Source organism: Bidens hawaiensis, unplaced genomic scaffold, assembly GCF_021521415.1.
Source record: "Bidens hawaiensis isolate Kalapana, Puna unplaced genomic scaffold, B.hawaiensis_p1.1 tig00015249_1, whole genome shotgun sequence".
Taxonomy (NCBI): Eukaryota; Viridiplantae; Streptophyta; class Magnoliopsida; order Asterales; family Asteraceae; genus Bidens; species Bidens hawaiensis.
Genome location: NW_027492358.1, coordinates 115,744 through 135,451, shown reverse-complemented (window position 1 = coordinate 135,451; position 19,708 = coordinate 115,744). Strand labels below are relative to the sequence as shown.

The 19,708-nt window shown below is 41.4% G+C and overlaps 1 protein-coding gene across 1 annotated transcript; it reads left to right on the top strand.

Annotated features, from left to right (window-relative positions):
- The first annotated feature begins 16,731 nt into the window (after positions 1-16,731).
- LOC143548756 (glycosyl hydrolase 5 family protein-like) lies at positions 16,732-19,018 on the top strand. Its single transcript, XM_077039845.1, has 3 exons — positions 16,732-16,981; positions 17,098-17,618; positions 18,519-19,018. Exons 1-3 carry the CDS (start codon positions 16,767-16,769, stop codon positions 18,998-19,000), a joined length of 1,218 nt encoding a protein of 405 aa, XP_076895960.1. The 5' UTR covers positions 16,732-16,766; the 3' UTR covers positions 19,001-19,018.
- Positions 19,019-19,708: the final 690 nt, after the last annotated feature.

Genomic DNA, 19,708 nt, shown 5'->3' with positions numbered 1-19,708 from the left:
TAATTATGTAATTACATCATAGAGTAATATGTAATTACTCTACTTGATTCTCACGTTTAACACGTTAACTTTATTTGTATTTGATCCAAACTATATATATGTATAAATATATATTAAAACTTACATGAAAGTGTCCGTTTGTTATTAGCCAACATAACATAAGTAGTTAGGTGAGGTGTCATACTATCTTTGATACTATCTTTCAGTATCATCTTTGATCCTTCTATTTAATTCTAGTTAACGAGATATGTCTTCTATTTAATTGTCTGTTTCGCTCTTAATGGATGGCTAATTCAAGAACTTATGGATTTGTTTTTTATTTTCTTGGTGGAGATTTCTCAGAAGGTCACTCATCCTACTACTAGTCCTATTTAAGCACGCTTAACTATGGTGTTTTCATATGCTCCACAACCAACTAAACCCACAATACGTTGATGATTTAAGAGGCAATGCATTCCTTATGTTTAATCTTCTCCGTGTTTTTACAAAAAGGAATGTCATGCCACTTAAATCAACGCATTTTGGGATTAGTTGGTCGTGGAGCATGTGAAAACTACGTAGTTAAGTACATGGTTTTGAAACCCGGCCCGGCCTTAATACCGGCCCGGGTCAGGGTGTATAACCCGTTTTCTATTGGACCGGCTGGACTGCGCGGGTGCCGGTTGGACCGGACCCGGTGACTCAGCGGTCGGACCGGTAAAACCACTTTTTTTGGTATTAAATCAAAATACCCTCCGGTTGGACCGGACCCGGTGACTCGGCGGTCGGACCGGTAAAACCACTTTTTTTGGTATTAAATCAAAATTTTTGAACCAAACGGGAATCGAACGGACCGGTAAAACCACTTTTTTTGGTATTAAATCAAAATTTTTGAACCAAACGGGAATCGAACTCGAGCAGATACCGGCTTGAATGCATAATGAATCATCAAATGCCAACTAGCCAAGCCGTTTGGATGTTGTAGTTGTCGATTTGTGATACTAAAACCATTTGAAAGCAGGCATGGAACTTCAAAAGAAAAGCCATGCAAGAGTAAAACCTCACGTTATGAATTCGGCACCATCTGTTTAGTAGTTATTAGTGTGATAGTTTTATTTTTTTTTTACTTTTCCAAAGTGTAGCTCCACATGAAGTTGATTATTATTATTAATATTATTTTATATATATATATATATATATATATATATATATATATATATATATATATATATAAATTATTTACGCCATCATCCGGGTCAAATATCGGTCCGCCCTCCCGGGTCGATCCGACCTTTGACCCGGTAAGGCGTCCGGGCCGGGTCTGAAAACATTGGTTAAGTATCCTCATGTGTGAGCAATGCCAGAATGGGCGATTTTCTGGAAAGTCTACAACAACCAAAAACAAATGTATGAGTACCTAGATGAACTATTCATCATATCAAAACGAACAATATTGATGATAAGAGAGGTCGGATGGTACACAAGAACACATAGTTAAAAAAAACCAAACATTCTTAATAAAAAGATTCGAAAGTCTAAAGGCTTTGATCGAGTTCTAAAATAAAAAAAAGTAAAGTCTAAAAAAACCATAGACTTAGATCCCGATATTAGATAGGACCTTATTACAAATAGGAGACAAACATAAAAAATAAGAAATCAAAATTGAAACAGTTTCCAAATATAGTAAAAAACAAAAAAACCTCAGTTCTTTATAGTTCCATGACGACCATCCTTACCTAGACGAACCCACACTCGATCTTAATGCCACACAAGATTAATATACTTAGAGCTTCCACAACAAGGTGTGGATACCAAAATTTGGATAGGTGAATTCTAATGAATAAGAGAGACATGAACTTTCCTTGTTATGAGCTAAAAGTTTTTTTTTTTTTTGCAAAGTCTGCATACACAAACTTCTTCCAAACCACATGGGGGTAAAGGGTGAGGACTTACTCTCCCAAACACACACACACATATATATATATGGTGGGTTTATAATAAGAAGTGGAATGTGTCTAAGAAGTGTAAGAAGTAATTTGGTGCGTTAGATATATTGATTGGACGATGAATATGAAAAGTGTATTTATTGTGTGGTGTGTTTTATTAGATCTAATGGTGAAAACACATTTTTTATACTTTTTAGGAAAAAACTGCTTATTATAACCTTGCTCTCTCTCTCTCTCTTTATATATATATATATATATATATATATATATATATATATAATATATATAAACGAAAACATAAAAATTCTATGTGTCGCGATGTGTTCGCTCCCCTTTTATTTTGGAGTTATCAGATTTGCTTGATTTTTAAATGAAGGCGTCTCATGTATTTGACCCAAATTCACGGGTATGGGTCTAACCAAACCCGGATATTCATTAAACGGGTTATAAATACTCATTAATTTAAAAATTATTCTCACCAAGTTATTGATGTGAAAATCCTATTAAATAGGATATACTGAAAATTATTATATGATTTTTTTAAAAAAAATATTATTTATAATTAAGAAACAATTTTATAGTAAAAAAAATAAGCGGGTCTTGGGTCTTACTAAACCCAGTAACTTTTAAACCGGGTTATAACACCTTAGTTATTTGTGAAACCTTTTTATCATCAAACAATGTAGTCACTCCCCCTTTTTTTGGAGTTATCAGATTTGCTTGATTTTTTAATGGAGGCTTCTCATGCATTTGACCCGAATTCACGGGTACGGGTCTTACTAAACCCAGATATTCCTTAAATGGGTTATAACATCTCATTAAATTAAAAATTATTCTCACCAAGTTATTGATTTGAAAATCCTATAAAATAGGATATACTAAAAATTATTATATGATTTTTTTTAAAAAAAATATTATTTATAATTAAAAAATAATTTTATAGTAAAAAAATAAGCGGGTCTTGTGTCTTACCAAACCTATTTTAAACCGGGTTATAACATCTTAGTTATTTGTAAAACTTTTTTATTATCAAACTCTAAGTATATTATAAATTTCATTAAAATAAATATACTTAAACCCAAAAAGGTATATAAATATTAAAAACGAGTAATGTAAAACAGCCACCGTAATACAGGGGATAAAAACTAGTGTATATATATATGTATATTGTATTATTATAATATTATTTGATGAGGTTTGTGAGGGTTTGTGTGAAAAAATATGAAGTTTTTAAGAAAAGTTTGAAATCAAACGTGACGATATAACGGTTTGTGAAGGTTTGTTGTTGTAGATGCTGTTAGACGCAACCTGACTATGCACACGAGTCAAGCATGGGAGCATGTAGATTCTCTTGTCGCTAATAGTCTTTTGACTTGTAATGCCTATTTTCTTCCACATGGATATTTGACAATGCATTCGATCAACTAAAAAAACATATATATTTGATTATGTGTTGTCATTGAATTCATCCCCAGAATTGATCATCAAATAATATTGTGTCATACGATGTTGAGTGGACGCTTACTGTATACTTATTGAAGCCCGTTAAAGCCATTGTTAAAGTCACCTGAGCATGTTTGGTTTACACGAACGGTGACTTCAATGAATTTTTTGTTGTTAATATAAAACAATATTGTAAACTTAAAAAAATTATAATAAAAAAACATTAAACATCTTAAAAACGTAAAAAAAATACAAATTAAAAAATACAAAATTATTCCCTAGCTCCGTCTCTTCCTCTCCGCCTTTGTTCTTGATCTTTTCTGATTTCCTCTAGAACAAGTGTCTGTTCTTGATCAAATACCTCTCGGCGTATCGGTCCTATGTTGCTAAAGTTATTGGTAAGAAAGTATAGCTTCTTAAACCTTTCTTTGAAATTTTCAACTCCGCTGCTTCGATACTACTCAATATTTTGTGGATGTCTTTGGAAATTCTGGATTGACATCGGTAGTTGTTCTTTTTTCCCTGGTCCCTTCCGACTGAATGACGTAGGACTTATGGTTGATCTTCTTGTCTGACCACGTTTAGGTCAATCCCTATATGAGTATTCGAGCTACTAGATGAGACATATGCACCCACCAAAGAAGTTTTCATACGCTTTGGCATCGAGCCACCTTGTACACCTGAACTAAATCGACCCATTTCGAGCACGGCCTAGGAATTTTCAACAAGTAGTCGTCCAACATTTTTACCATCCCGTACATATTCAACAAGGGACATGTCCTTAACCCTGCCTAGGTGCTACCCCAAACTTGCCAAGAGGTGGTGTCCCTTGCAACCTACTTATTGTATCAAATTTTGTAAGAACAAAAAATAATAACCTATGATCCGCCCCTCTTTCATTTTCGTACTCGGAAAACCAATACCTGTCTTCCAAAGTTGCTAACAACCCCAATCTACGACCACGGGGACTTATGACCTCCCAACGTTTTATGAAAAATAATGTTCCACTCCTATAAGAGGGGTGGTTGTTGACACGTCAAGGGTGAGAAGTGGACGTCACCTCAACATAAATCATAGAGGAACATCGTCCACACGTGGTTTCAGTTTGGTATCGAAAGGGACGACATACCACATACCCATGCCAAATGACTATTATAAAGAAAATCAGTTATATAAATAGCTTTAACCAACACATATTTTTACACCAATTTCATATCAATCTTCTTTCTCCACCATTTTTATTTTTCAAAGACTATTTTTTTTTCAATACCAAATAATACATCTTCAATAACTTTAGATTTTTTGTTTCTTTTCTTGTTTTTTATTATGCGGCAACTTCAAGCACGAAAACGTATATAGATAAAGATTGTGTGGCTTCTCAATAACATCTCATGAATATTATTTGGCCAAGTTTGTTTACATGGTGCTGACATGAAAAATGGAATACCTTATTTTTAGAGTATCAAGAAAGTGCATAAAGAATTACATTGCTAAGAATCCTTCCACGGCATACGAGCCCGGTCGAGCATGTTTCAATGAATTTTAATTTTTGAATATATTATTAGTTTATTATTATTATTATTATTTTATTCTTGTTAGTATATTTTAAGGCTTATGCTACTTAAAAGTTAAAACAATCACCATAAAGATCCGAATAAAAAAGTCTATAATCCGGATGACAACATTATTTGTCAAGTCTTTCTAAAATTCACCATTTGTACAAAAACAAGCAACTGATTAGAGAACAAACATTTGAGATTGATAACTACATATTTTGTTCTTAATAGTTCGTAATCTTTGGGATAATTGATCAATGACATTTGAGAGATTCCATATCTCAAATTCCACATCTCAGTTATAACAATTTCTCGAAATGGCAACATCTCTAGTTCATCAAGTTATAACAATTCACAATTTAATGCGAATTTTCATAACTTACAATTTCTCGTTACAGCTGTTTAAAGTAACATCTCTTTCAGCACGTAATGAAGTTGAAGATATCGCAAGTTCAGAAGTTCGTATTGAAAGAGATTCAGGATCGCTAATTAGCAGCATTGGTTATACACATTGGACTTGGAGTAAGTGTTTAAGTAAATATCAAGGGAAATACGAGAGGTGCTCATCAATACCCGATTATTACGCTCGAAATGGTAACCTTGCAAGAGAGAGAGGTTTTGCATGTTTTCATTAACGTAGTCGATTTCAACAATGACAAAAACGTCCTCCATCAATTGTCATTATTGAACGACGTTGTACACGAAGCCAAATCCAAGTGTCAATCTTAGCCTCTTAGGTAAATAAAGTATATATAATACACGCATAGGTATTATAAGTTGGAGGGTCAAAATTGAACTGCTTTACGTAAACATGTGGTAGTGAAGAACTGAAGAATAGCTATGTTTTTACAAACCAAAATAGGGAATCTTTTGAAACACTATACTAAAATTACTTTTTTTTTTACAATAATTGTACGTTTTTTGTTTTGTATTCTTCTTAAAGGTATCAAAAAGTCGGCTTATATATTTTTTTCATAAAATTTATTTGATTTTGTTTTTACTTTGAAGTACTCCATCGATGGTGATCATCATCGGTGAAGAGGTAGGTCCCAGCAGAGCCCAGTTGGACCCGCAAGACTCACCTTAAACAGGGACGTCTGCGCAGAGACCAACTGGATCCGCAGGACCAACCATGCTCAGAGACGTAACGTCCTTACGCGCAGTACGCAAGCTGGTCCCGCAGGAAATGCCTCCCAATGGTGAAGGACTCCGCCTGTCCCCGCAGCCTCGGATACAAGCCATTAGGGAAGGCCACCCGCGCAGCATGGCTACACGCACAAGGCACTTAACTCTCCCCAGTGTCACCTGAAGGAATGAGCAAAGGCGGGAGGGGGAAAACTCCCGCCTAAATGAGCCAGTCCGTATGGAGGATCTTTTGTGTGATATCTGACGAGGTACAGACAAAAGATCTGACCAAGAATGCGACAGCTCACTGACAGCAGCATGGCAGACAGCACGCCACAGCACTGTGACCAATAGCCGCCGCCTACCCACCAACTCCTGCCATACCACGTGCCTAGCCTGTAGTTGGCAGAAGAGGAAGAGTGCACGACACGCCTGCTCTGTGTCAGCCGCTACCTATCCACCACTCACAGGCAGGGCACGTGCATAGGTTACAGTTGGTAGCGTGTTGGGCCGGCTAAACCCCTTGGAAACCTACCTTCGGCTATAAATACCCCAATGGTATGATCATCTTACAACATCTTATCTTATCATATATACCTGATATCTGCTCTAGCAATCTCTTAATATACTTTTATATTTAAAGAGCAATCTAGTCTGATTCTCACGCCGGAGGGTGGTCACAAGGAGGAACCCCCCCTTCTCAGTGACGAGCTCACGGTGTCTGTTTTGCAGGTTATCAGAAGAACCATCTTCCAAGGGTCTAACCCCTCGTGGGAAACATCTATCCAACCCCCAGGTTACCAGTAATCTGCCCGGGGTCCGGTTAGTGTTTCTTCATTGGCGCCATCCGTGCATAAAGCTAGAACTTCATTTTTCTCCAGTTTTTTCAAACTTCTAGAAAGATGGTTAAAGAAACTCCGGTAACCACAACCCCAGCTACTGGAGGGAATACCGGCAACACAGTTTTTACAAACACTACCCCGGTTACCCAAGCCGGGGCAAGTGAAGTAAATTTTACGAACACTACCCCAGTTACCCAAGCTGGGGCAAGTGCAGTAAATAATCGCCCACTGGGATTCACCGATACCCAGTTTAAAAAACGAACAAGACTCCCCCGCCAAACTCTCGATGAAGTTAAGGCATGGGCGGAGGCACGACAAAAGGAATTCCAAGCTGAGTTGGACGAACGCTTGCGTTCCGTCCAACAGGCCGACGAATTCGAAGAATACTTGGACAATGACTCGGAGGAATCCGACTCCGACGCGAACCCTCGCCATAGGGCAAAAGGGAAGCGTAAGGAAACGGACTCCCAACCGAGAAGGCATTTTGGACAAGCCTTCAAACCAAAAAGCACAGGTGGAAGTTCACGAGACTTCTCCAAAACGTATAGACCGAACGTTGCAAATGCGGGAACGTCCAAATTTGCAAGGGACATTGCGGAAGCAATTGCCCCAAAAAGTGCCAAACAAATGCCCAACATAGGCACTTATGATGGTATGTCCGACCCAGACGACCATTTGAACAGGTTCATAGCAGGGGCAACCGTCAGCAACTGGACGGAACCCACGTGGTGTTACATGTTTCAAATGACGCTGGTGGGGGCTGCTAGGGTTTGGTTTGATCGTTTACCGGTTAACCACATTTACGACTGGGCAGACTTCCAGCAGAAGTTTAGCCAACACTTCAGCCAGCAGCGAAAGTATACCGAGGAGCAATGGACAATCCTCAAATGCATACGGGAAGAAGATGAATCTCTGCCAAACTTCATCACTCGCTTCAACTCAAAGAAGTTAAGTTTGGGCAATATCAGCGAGGATCTTGTTCGCGCAGCCTTCATCCAGGGCGCGCAGGACCCAGAGCTTATCCGCACCCTAACGGGTAAAGATGGAATGCCATCCACATGGGATGGCATCATGACAGCAGCTAAACGCTATGCGGAAACGGAGAAGCAACTGGGTAGAGACCTTCCGCAGAGCACAAACCTTTACACCCAGAGGACGAGAGAGGACAACGTCCTCACCGCCCGATTGAACAAAAAACGGAAGCAAGGCATTTGGCAGTCAAGGGTAAACTTTGACACCTCATCCGGCTTACAGCACCGATTGGGTGAAAGGGATAATGTAAAGCTGCACCGGAACTCCAGATGGACGCCACTTACCAAAAGCGTCACTGACATATTTGCTACTGAAGAGCTCCCATGGCCAAAGCCTCCAGTAATCCGACATCGTCACGATGCTGATCGGAGCAAGTACTGTGACTATCACAGAACAAAAGGCCACAACACTGAAGAATGCATAGACGTAAAAGACATGGTCGAAACATTCGTCAGAGATGGGACGCTCGCACACCTCGTGGCGAAATAAAAGCTAAGCAGGCAGGCAGGTGCGTGTGGAACCATGGCTGGGGTAAACATGAATAAAAAATCAGCTTCAATATGGAGACTACATGCTGCGTAAAGAACGAGATCCCGAAACAGGTGCGTGTCGGCTCGATGGCACTCCTGTCCCAACATGGAAGGGAGTTCAATTACACAGTTTGCATGTAATCAATTCCAATTTGTACAGAAAAGGCCAAGAGCCACTTCTAATGGAAATGATTCTCTTTCAAACGTCGAAGCTGATGATTTACATTTATACTTTTGTACACACTAATATGCCGGTTTTCACCGCATAATTACAAAAAACGTCATTGCATGGGAAGGCGGTCCTACCCGCACGAACCCAAAAAGCATGATAAACCTTCACGCAGGTCAGTTGAAGGGGAAAAAAGTTACCATATGAAAGTGCTGGTCTATCCGCATGAATCATTCGAGGGAACTGCACCAACCTATCAACAACCGCGCGTGGGACAGTTCAAAATTCTTAAGAGGAAAAGGTAAACCTATACGCAGGTCAGATATGGGTAAAGTTATGCCATCCTACTAAGTGCAAGTGACGGGTCTACCCGCACAATCACGAAAGAGGAAGCAAAACTTCACACCTATTATCAGCCACGTTCAAAGGTTAACTTATCCTCAACAGGCAAACCTTCACGCAGGTCAGTTGAAGGAGTTAAATTATTCCATTAAATGAAAGTGCCGGTCTATCCGCACGAATCATGAAAGGAAGATGAACACTAACCTATCAACAACCGCGCGTCGAACGGTTAAAACTATCCAACACTGGTGACGGCATTCACATTACGTGAAGTCGTTGCGTGGGAAGGCGGTCTTACCCGCACGAACCCAATAACGTGGCAAACCTTCACGCAGGTCAGTTGAAGGAGAAGAGTTCAATTATTCCATTAAATGAAAGTGCCGGTCTATCCGCACGAATCATGAAAGGAAGATGAACACTAACCTATCAACAACCGCGCGTCGAACGGTTAAAACAATCCAACACTGGTGACGGCATTCACATTACGTGAAGTCGTTGCGTGGGAAGGCGGTCTTACCCGCACGAACCCAATAACGTGGCAAACCTTCACGCAGGTCAGTTGAAGGAGAAGAGTTCAATTATTCCATTAAATGAAAGTGCCGGTCTATCCGCACGAATCATGAAAGGAAGATGAACACTAACCTATCGACAACCGCGCGTCGAACGGTTCAAAACAAAATTCTTAAAAAGGTAAGAAAAACCTACACGCAGGTCAGGTATGGGTAAAGTTTTGCCATCCTACCAAGTGCAAGTGACGGTTCTACCCGCGCTATCACGAAAGAGGAAGCAAAACTTCACACCTATTATCAACCACGTTCAAAGGTTAACTTATCCTCAAAAAGTAAGAAAAACCTACACGCAGGTTAGATAAAAGTTAAAGTTTAGCCATCCTACCAAGTGCAAGTGACGGTTCTACCCGCACAATCACGAAGGAGGAAGCGAAACTTTAACCCACTATCAACCACGTTCAAAGGTTCTTATTCTAAACACTTGGAAAATTGCTATTTTAAACTAAGTATGCAAGTCATAAGTTTATAAAGCAAAGAATCCAATGAAAGGAATAACAATCGTATATTTCAATGATATATTACAACAGTGGCCGGGTAACTACCCGCCTAAAAGAAATCTATACAAAGCTGTCTATCCTAGCAGTGGGAAGGGATCTTCAGGATCAGGCTTCAGGGCCACCTCCGCTTGGACCAGCACCGTCAGAGAGCGGCTGCCCAAGGAAAGCCTTAAGGATGTTTAGCCCATCATCAGCAGCAGCAGCTTCATTCACCTTCTCCACCACTGGATGCGGGAAGGCAGCGTACTGGTTCACAGCTTGGTCATAAGCAGCTTCAGTATTAACATTGAATAAAGGGAAGTTGGAGGGCGGAAAGCCTCTCTCAGCAAACCCAAGACCAAGCAGGAAGCCAGTCTTCTCCCCATCCTCATGAGAAGCGTTGAGGGCTGCGCTCATCGCATCGTCATAAGAGGTCTCTGAAAGGACCCGACGCACAACCTACAAAAGAATACAAGTTAGAACATTTTCTAATTACGAGCGGAAAGCGTAAAGAAAAAGATAAAGATACCTGAGGCAACGCTTCTCGAAGCAGCCATTGGAGGGTAGCTTGACTTTCTTTGTAAGCACGTTCGGCTCCGCTTTTATCAAGGTTGGCAAGTTGAACTTCCTTGGCGGCAGCCTCTTCGACGCTTTTGAGTTTCCTTTCAGTGCGGTCAAGCACCCCCCTCTGGTCAAGGATCTCCTGCAGCTTCTTGGCATCTTCCATTGCCAAGGCGTCATGAGCATGCTGAAGAGCCTTTAATTTGCATTTAAGCTGCTCATTCTCTTCGCGAAGCGGCTCAGCAACAGCTTCAGCCTTGGCAGCCCTCTCAGTTGAGTTTCGCGCAGTCTCCTTAGCCAGCCGAAGCTGTTCATTCACAGCTTGGGCAGCCTTGGAGCGGGCCTCGAGTCGCGCCTGGACTTCAACCTCGAGGGCCTTGAATGCTCTCTCCTTCTCGGCGGCGGCAGCGGCCAACTGCCGGTTCTCCTCCCGCAGAGCCCGCGTCTCAGATATTTCTTTGGCGCGAGCTGCTTTTAACTTGTCGTTTTCACGACAAAGCAGCTCGACGCGGGGCTGCATCCGGGCTTGGAGAACCCGAAGCTCATTGGTTAGCCTACCCTCCTGGTAGCTAGCCATGGCTTCCCCCAACGCACCATGAGGAGCAGCGTGGCGAGCCCAATCCACGCACTCCACAGGGGTGCGAAGGGTTGTTCCTCGGCGTATGTTCCATCTTGGAACATACACTTCATTGGAATCCGACACTGCAAAAGAAACAAAGGCAGTTAGGAAAAGATGACAAAAATATACAAAGGAAAAAGAACCCTACGTACCTGTAGGGTCAATAACAGGCCGATAGCCGCCAAACCCATCACCTGAACCTAAAGGAAATCCATCCAACAGGTCAGGCAGATGGGAAGGTGGCATAGATCGGCGGGAAGCCCGGCGCGTACCTGATGGTCCGGCCGTCGGTGCCGGTGGCGCAGGTATAGTGGCAGCCGCTGTGGTAGCCATTGTTGGCGTCGCCTCCTCAGCAACAGTAACCGCCGGCTCCGTGAAAGATGCTGTAAAAATTGCACTCACGGCCGGCGGAGACACCTTCTCAGCTGGAACAGCCTCAGGAAGGCTGGAACCAACGGAAGCAGGCGCAGACGCCTGGGTCGACGCCTCGGGAAGGCTGACCGAGCCTTCCCTCATTGGCGGGGGAATACTTGCTCCAACTACACCCGGGAATGCGTCAACATCCACACCTGCACAAGCAAAAGTGTTAGAAAAATTTATTTGAAACAACAAATCTAGACAAGAATTATAGGGGTACTTACGGGGTTTCTTGAGCTTGAACGTACGGACGAGCGGGGGCGAACCCGATGGAGCCGGCCTCTTGACACCGGTAACCGTCGTCGTCGCTGCCTCCCCGGAGGTAACAGCTACAGCCTCCGGAGCGGTGGTCTCCTCACCACCGGGCTTCCCCGCCACCTCTGCACTATCTGACTCCGAGTCAGATAGGACTACCGGGTCGGCCGTAGAGGCCACCTTCTCTTTGCCTTTCCCGACGGCAGCCTTTTTCTTCCGCACCAGTGGAGGACCTTCTGCGGATTCCTCAGAAGAAGAAATGTCAACTCCAGCAGCAGGCACAACATTGAGAGGTTCAGGGTAGAAGATAGGCTTACCTGGCCGTCGGTGGCTCAGGATCTCTTGGCCTGGTGGGTAAACCTCCACGAACCGACCCGCGGTCTGCTCTAAGATGGGCAACTCGTTCTCGTCCAGAGCACGAGTACCCATCCGCGCGGGACCATCTTCCTCCCGCGGGTTCAGGAGCGACTGAAGATCGTTCCCCTCTGAAATCAACAAGAAAGTTAGAAAAAATCGAAGTCAGCAAAATGAAACAAGACGTACCATAAGGGATAGAGTTCGAACCATATTCAAGGACGATCGGAACCTTATCCGCATTCGCCGCCTTCCACACCCGGCTCATCCCCAGCATCACCATCGCCGACTCCGGAAAACGGAAAACCGGGGACTGGACCCGAGATATCTTCGAGAACCATTCCGCCTCCTCGTAGTTGAGGGCGGGAAGGTTCGGAAGCGCCTGGCCATTCTTGAACTTCATGGCGATGGGGATGGCGCGAGCGGATATGAAGAAGAACTCTCTTCTCCATGAGCGAAGACTCCGCTCGGTGGTACAAATCTTTAAACCCTTGATACGGGTTGTAAGAGTGTACCACCCCTGGATGCACCTCCAAGTGTAGAAGGTCATCAGACGGTCAACGAGGGGCTCAAGGCCCAGTATCCGGCACACCCACTCAAAGTGCCGGACCTTGGCAATGGCCATGGGGTGCACCTCTGTCAGGTGCACACCGTGCCTCTCCAGGACACGGTACACAAACTTTGTCAACGGAAACCTAAGGTTTCCGTAGACAAAGAATGCAGCATAAACCCCGATCTTGCCACTAGGGGCATCGTACACAGTATGGTGGGGTTCAGGAAACTCAGGCTCGAGAGACTCGAGCATGAACTTCCTGACGATATACTGGTACAGATCGACAGGAAGAGAGCACTGGCATTCGCCAGCAGTCTTCTGGTCATCAGCATCATGAGAAGACATGGTGGAAGAAAGATGAAGAGATTTCAGGGTAATGCTTTACTGAACAGAAAAATTCGCCGGAAATTACTTGAGAAGAAGAGATGAAAGTGAAAAGTGTGAATTGCAAATAACCCTCTCCCCCTTTATATAGTAATCGCAATTAATGCGATGAATTTAATACGGAAGAGAGAGAAATCAAAGGTGCAATGAAACTAGGACGCGTGGCAAAAGCAAGCTGGCAACATCTGTCACAAGGACGTATGCCAAAGATTTCGCGGCTACGCGCCCGAAATCCCGTGCCCACGCGCCTGAAAAAGCAACTGGAATGACCATGTTCTGTCACGTCACCATAACTCCCTGCACGTCCTGACACAGTCAGAAGAAACCGTCGCACGACGTTTCAGAGGTTTGGACTTATCTTTTCACCAACTCTTCGAATTTCAAAATTCAAAATTCGAAAATATTAAAAAGTAAGCGGGAAAATACCCCTTACCCCTTGGCAAGCAAGTAACCGTAAGACGGATGCGGGTACAGTGTAAAGGCAAAACCCTTCACATACCTAGCACCCGCAGGGAATTGAAGCCAAATAAACCTTGGCAAACAAATAACCGTAAGACGGCTGTGGGTACAGTGTTAAGGCAAAACCCTTCACATACCTAACACCCGCAGGGAATTGAAGCCAAGAAAACCTTGAACAAGTAACCGTAAGACGGATGCGGGTACAGTGTTAAGGCAAAACCCTTCACATACCTAGCACCCGCAGGGAATTGAAGCCAAGTACCTCGGCAACCAAGTAACTATAAGACGGGTGCGGGTACAGTGTAAAGGCAAAACCCTTCACATACCTAGCACCCGCAGGGAATTGACGCCAGGAATACCTTGGAAGTAAAGTAACCGTAAGACGAGCACAGGTACAGTGTTAAGGCAAAACCCTTCACATACCTAGCGCTCCGCTGGGAATTGAAACCAAGAAGGATCTTCTGGGCAATGCTTGCGGAAACGGAAATAACATCCCCGCATAGCGGGAACGTCGAGAACTACGTTGTTTGAAGCTCCAAGATGGAATTGGTGGTCTTAACATAATTGATCACTATGTTCAAAACTACCAAAACCTCATGGAAAATACATACAACTGGGACTCAATGCTCCTGACTTGCGAGGAGGTTACAGACCTACCCGCATCATACCCAAAGACCAAGCAGGAAACTCGGGCATTTCTGCAAGTGACAAGGACTTCCGCGGAAAGAATCCCCATGGAAAACCTTACAAAACCCTTTTCAAAACCCTTTGCTCAAGTCCAAAAGTTCACCTCATTTTATTAAACACTCATGAGAAGAACATTGGACTGGGGGGACTTGAAGAGGTAGGTCCCAGCAGAGCCCAGTTGGACCCGCAAGACTCACCTTAAACAGGGACGTCTGCGCAGAGACCAACTGGATCCGCAGGACCAACCATGCTCAGAGACGTAACGTCCTTACGCGCAGTACGCAAGCTGGTCCCGCAGGAAATGCCTCCCAATGGTGAAGGACTCCGCCTGTCCCCGCAGCCTCGGATACAAGCAATTAGGGAAGGCCACCCGCGCAGCATGGCTACACGCACAAGGCACTTAACTCTCCCCAGTGTCACCTGAAGGAATGAGCAAAGGCGGGAGGGGGAAAACTCCCGCCTAAATGAGCCAGTCCGTATGATGGAGGATCTTTTGTGTGATACCTGACGAGGTACAGACAAAAGATCTGACCAAGAATGCGACAGCTCACTGACAGCAGCATGGCAGACAGCACGCCACAGCACTGTGACCAATAGCCGCCGCCTACCCACCAACTCCTGCCATACCACGTGCCTAGCCTGTAGTTGGCAGAAGAGGAAGAGTGCACGACACGCCTGCTCTGTGTCAGCCGCTACCTATCCACCACTCACAGGCAGGGCACGTGCATAGGTTACAGTTGGTAGCGTGTTGGGCCGGCTAAACCCCTTGGAAACCTACCTTCGGCTATAAATACCCCAATGGTATGATCATCTTACAACATCTTATCTTATCATATATACCTGATATCTGCTCTAGCAATCTCTTAATATACTTTTATATTTAAAGAGCAATCTAGTCTGATTCTCACGCCGGAGGGTGGTCACAAGGAGGAACCCCCCCTTCTCAGTGACGAGCTCACGGTGTCTGTTTTGCAGGTTATCAGAAGAACCATCTTCCAAGGGTCTAACCCCTCGTGGGAAACATCTATCTAACCCCCAGGTTACCAGTAATCTGCCCGGGGTCCGGTTAGTGTTTCTTCATGTTCAAAATCAATTTTCACGATATAAGTAATAATTAATAACCAAATGAAAGTATATAAAGAAAATGATCAAAATGTTCATTTGACCGATCAAAGTAATAAGATATTCGTTAGATTGGTTATTCTTATAACTTTAGAATGACTACCTCTCGTTAACTAGTATACTTTTTAATCGTTATCTGATGATATTTTCAAGCAACAAGATTTTGTCATGCGTAATAATACTGTGGGGTCGATAGTTATTAATTTTTTTTAAATCGTTGGAGTCGAGGGGATTTTTTAGGCGTCCGTAAAGATTTTTTTTGACTTCCGACGAGATTTTGTTTGCCGTTCAGATGAAAGTTTTTTGGTTTCTGACGAGATTTTTTAGACAAATGAGAGAATCTAGTTGGTTAAAAATCACGTCGAATATAATTAAAAGTCATCACTTCGACGAGATTTAGAAATAAACAATTTGAAAATAAGATGATGAAACGTATATTTTCTTGACTTTAACCTTTAAAATGAATATCTTAGCCATTTTTCCTTGTATATATAACTTTTTTTATTAGTGGACACTATCATCAAAATCAAATTTCACAATAAATTTAATAATCAATCACAGAAAGTGTGTTATGTACATCATAGACTAGAACTTGTCAAAGAGTGATAAGTTTTTGAAAATGACTAAATATTTATTTATTTATTAAATTAATGGAGTGGAAGACAAGAATATGAGAATAACACACATGTCTCAACTGCAAGGAAAAAACAAGATGAAGCTTTAGATCAATTATTGAGAAGAATTTAATTTTTAGGTAATTAGGTTCATTTAGTTTTCATGATTTGACAAAGAGAGCAAACGGTATGAGCTTTTTTAGTTAAAACTCACTTTGAATTTATTAAACGCGTTTGTGGGTCTTTTACAAAATTATATACAAAACATGTGTCATTATTCTTATTCGAGAATTTTTTTTTCCATGCTTCAGAAAGGTTGCGTCGTCTCTGGAATAATATCAGCATGACTAGTTTTTTAATCAGTTATGTTACATAATTAAAATATAAATATAAATTTTAAAAATCATAACTTGCTAGAAAAGCTTTAACTTTCATATGGTATTATTTTTCAAAAGTAAAAACATTCAAAAAAAAGACTCGTATGAAATGATGTTGTTCAAAGTGCTTTAGTATATAATAATTAAGAATATTATATGGCTAATGCAATGGGTGTGTAATAATTTAAAGATTATGATTAATAAATATGAAGTTGGGTAGGTAGTGTTTCATATTAAACTTCTAAATTTAAATAAGTTAATTAATCAATCCATTATTAAAATAACTATTAAAATAAAATTGTCAATATATGTGTTAAAACAGGAAGTAGTTTCAAACCTTAATGACAACAATGTGATGATAATACTAGACAATCATATAAGCAAGCCCGGATGGTGTTGTAATGACAATGACGGTAACGGATTTTTTGGTGACGTGTACTTTGACCCTGAAGTTTGGATGGAGGGACTCAGTCGTGTTGCGTCTATGTTCAAAGGTTATGACAATGTCATAGGTATGAGCTTGAGAAACGAACTTCGTGGGCGTAGACAGAATATTCAAACTTGGTACAAGTACGTGTATCTGTTTAAAACATGTTTACGATATTATTTCATATTATTTCCCAATGTTTTATGGTTTCATAATGAAGATTCAAGTGGTCGGATGCTTCTATTGTCGCATGAATCAGGTACATGCAAAAAGGTGCGGAGAGGGTTCACGCAGTGAACCCTGATGTTCTGGTCATTGTATCAGGATTGAACTATGACCTAGATTTGTCTTTTCTTCAAAAGAATCCAGTAACTTTATCTTTCAGTAAAAAGTTAGTTTTCGAGATTCACTGGTATGGCTTCTCGGATGGAAACGACTGGATAACGAGTAACGTGAATGAAGAGTGTGGTCGGGTTATCGATAGGATGGAGACTAATGCATTGTTTTTGTTGGACCAAGGTTACCCTTTGTTTATGAGTGAGTGGGGTGTGGACCAAAGTGGTACAAATGACAATGACAATAGATATTTGAATTGCTTATTGGGTTGGGCTGCTGAACATGACCTTGATTGGGCTTTGTGGACTATTGTTGGGAGTTATTATTATAGAGAAGGTGTGGGTGGTATGGAGGAGTCTTACGGTGTTTTAAATTGGAATTGGCATGAGCCTAGAAATTCAAATTTTCTTGAAAAGATTTCACCTCTTCAATCTCCTTTTCAAGGTAATACAAAATATATTCATCAATTCATGTTAGTTTTAAGTTCGTGTTGGTTTGATCTGTCAACTCATGAAAACAACCCATTTAACAACCCTAGTTAGGGGGTGCAAAAGTGAAATTGCACTAATTTTAACGTTATTTTACTAATCTCGTGAAAATAACGTTAAAAGTGACGGACGGTTAATCAGGCATCATGTAGTGGCGTTGATAGCTGAAAGATAAGGGTACATGCACCGATCAGCCGGTGTCCCGATGATTGAGTGCTATGTGCCTTATGTCCAAGGCTTGATGCAAAACTACTATCGAGCCGGGGGTCTCACCGGAAGCAGCCTCTCTATCCCTATGGGGTAGAGGTAAGGCTGCCTACATCTTACCCTCCTCAGACCCTACCATAGCTTTGCTATTGGTGGGATATACTGAGTACGATGATGATGATGATGATGATGATGATGATGAGTTAGGGGGTGCAAATGAGCCGAGTCGCTCGCAAGCTACTCGAAATCGGCTTATGAAAAGCTCGATCGAGCCGAGCTTAATCGAACCCGGGCCTAAAAGTAAGCTCATTTAAAATACGAGCTCGAGCTTCACTTATCGAGTTTAAGCCGGCTCGCGAGCCTAAAACGAGTTTGTCTTTTATATAATTTTTTTATAATATAAATTTAATAATTACAAATTAGTTATTATGAAGAAACAAATAAAAATAACTAAATAATTTACATTATTCTATACATAAAATTATAATTGAAGTAATATATACAAAAATAATTAAAACTAACTAATAAATAGTGCCCAAGCCAAGCTCGAGCCTAGTCGAGCTCGGGCTCAGCTCGGCTCGTTTTCATCCCTAACCCTAGTCTTTAGAAAGATATTGTTTCACTGAACACACATGTCGTTTATGAACAGCAGCACCAGGTTTATCAAGTAACGACGGTGAACATAAAATCTTGTTTCATCCATCTACCGGGCTATGTATGCAAAGCAATTCCACGAGTTTAGGCCCATGCTCCAATGCAGTGAGACTCGACTACACACCCGATAAGTTTATAAGAGTGAAGGATACAAATTATTGTCTTGAAGCGTACGAGGTGAATACGCTGTTGCAAGTTATTATGTGTGACGATGACTTATCGTCTAAATGGGAGGCCATTTCAGCCTCTAAAATGCACCTTTCATCAATAACCAAGAATGGCACTATTGTTTGCCTTGACATAGACTCCAACAATACCATTGTTACTAATTATTGTAAATGCTTAAGTGATGACTACTCTTGTGATCCGTCGTCCCAATGGTTTAAAGTCATCAATAGCACGAGTTTTAGTATTGCACCACCTTTCGACGATATCTCACAATATTCAACATCGGATGGCTCGGTCTCAACCACTTGATGGATATCTGATTTCACACTAACTGGTGTATCACGCGTTGGCTTATCTTGTGTACATATGTTTCATGATCAGTATAGAATGTATAATTGTAACACAAGTTTTTTGAGTGCATGCAACCTATAAAGGATTCACATTCCCAACAATAAACCAAAAAACCGAACCTCGATGACTAAATGTTCTTTTTAGACAAAATTTTATTGAGTATAAGACATTTATTTTTAATTTTAAATATGAAAACAAAATTAAAACATTAGCTAACAATATTAATCAATAAAAGTATAAAACCCAAAAACCAAAACCGAACAATTTTGAAAAACCAAAAAGTTAGTTTTTGGTTCAATTTTAGCCAAAACCGCACCAACCTTTACCATGCACACCTATAGTGTAAAGAAACGGTGAATGAGATGATGAGATGTAATCATATGCACACCTATAGTGAATGAGATCATGAGATGCAGATCATTTTTTAAAGTTTTTTGAAGGTTTAAAAGATTTGTGAAGGGAGGGTGGAAAAGATGTGAAGCGCTATAAAGTTTTTTTAAGGTTTAAAAGATTTGTAGAGGGAGGGTGGAAAAGATGTAAACGCTATATAACATTTGGATATGAGTCGACAATATTATTAATTTTAAATATTTCATAGGCGATGCATAACCAAATAAGTGCACAGAACAAGACAACCAACTCTCGAATCGAAACTTGATCAAAAAA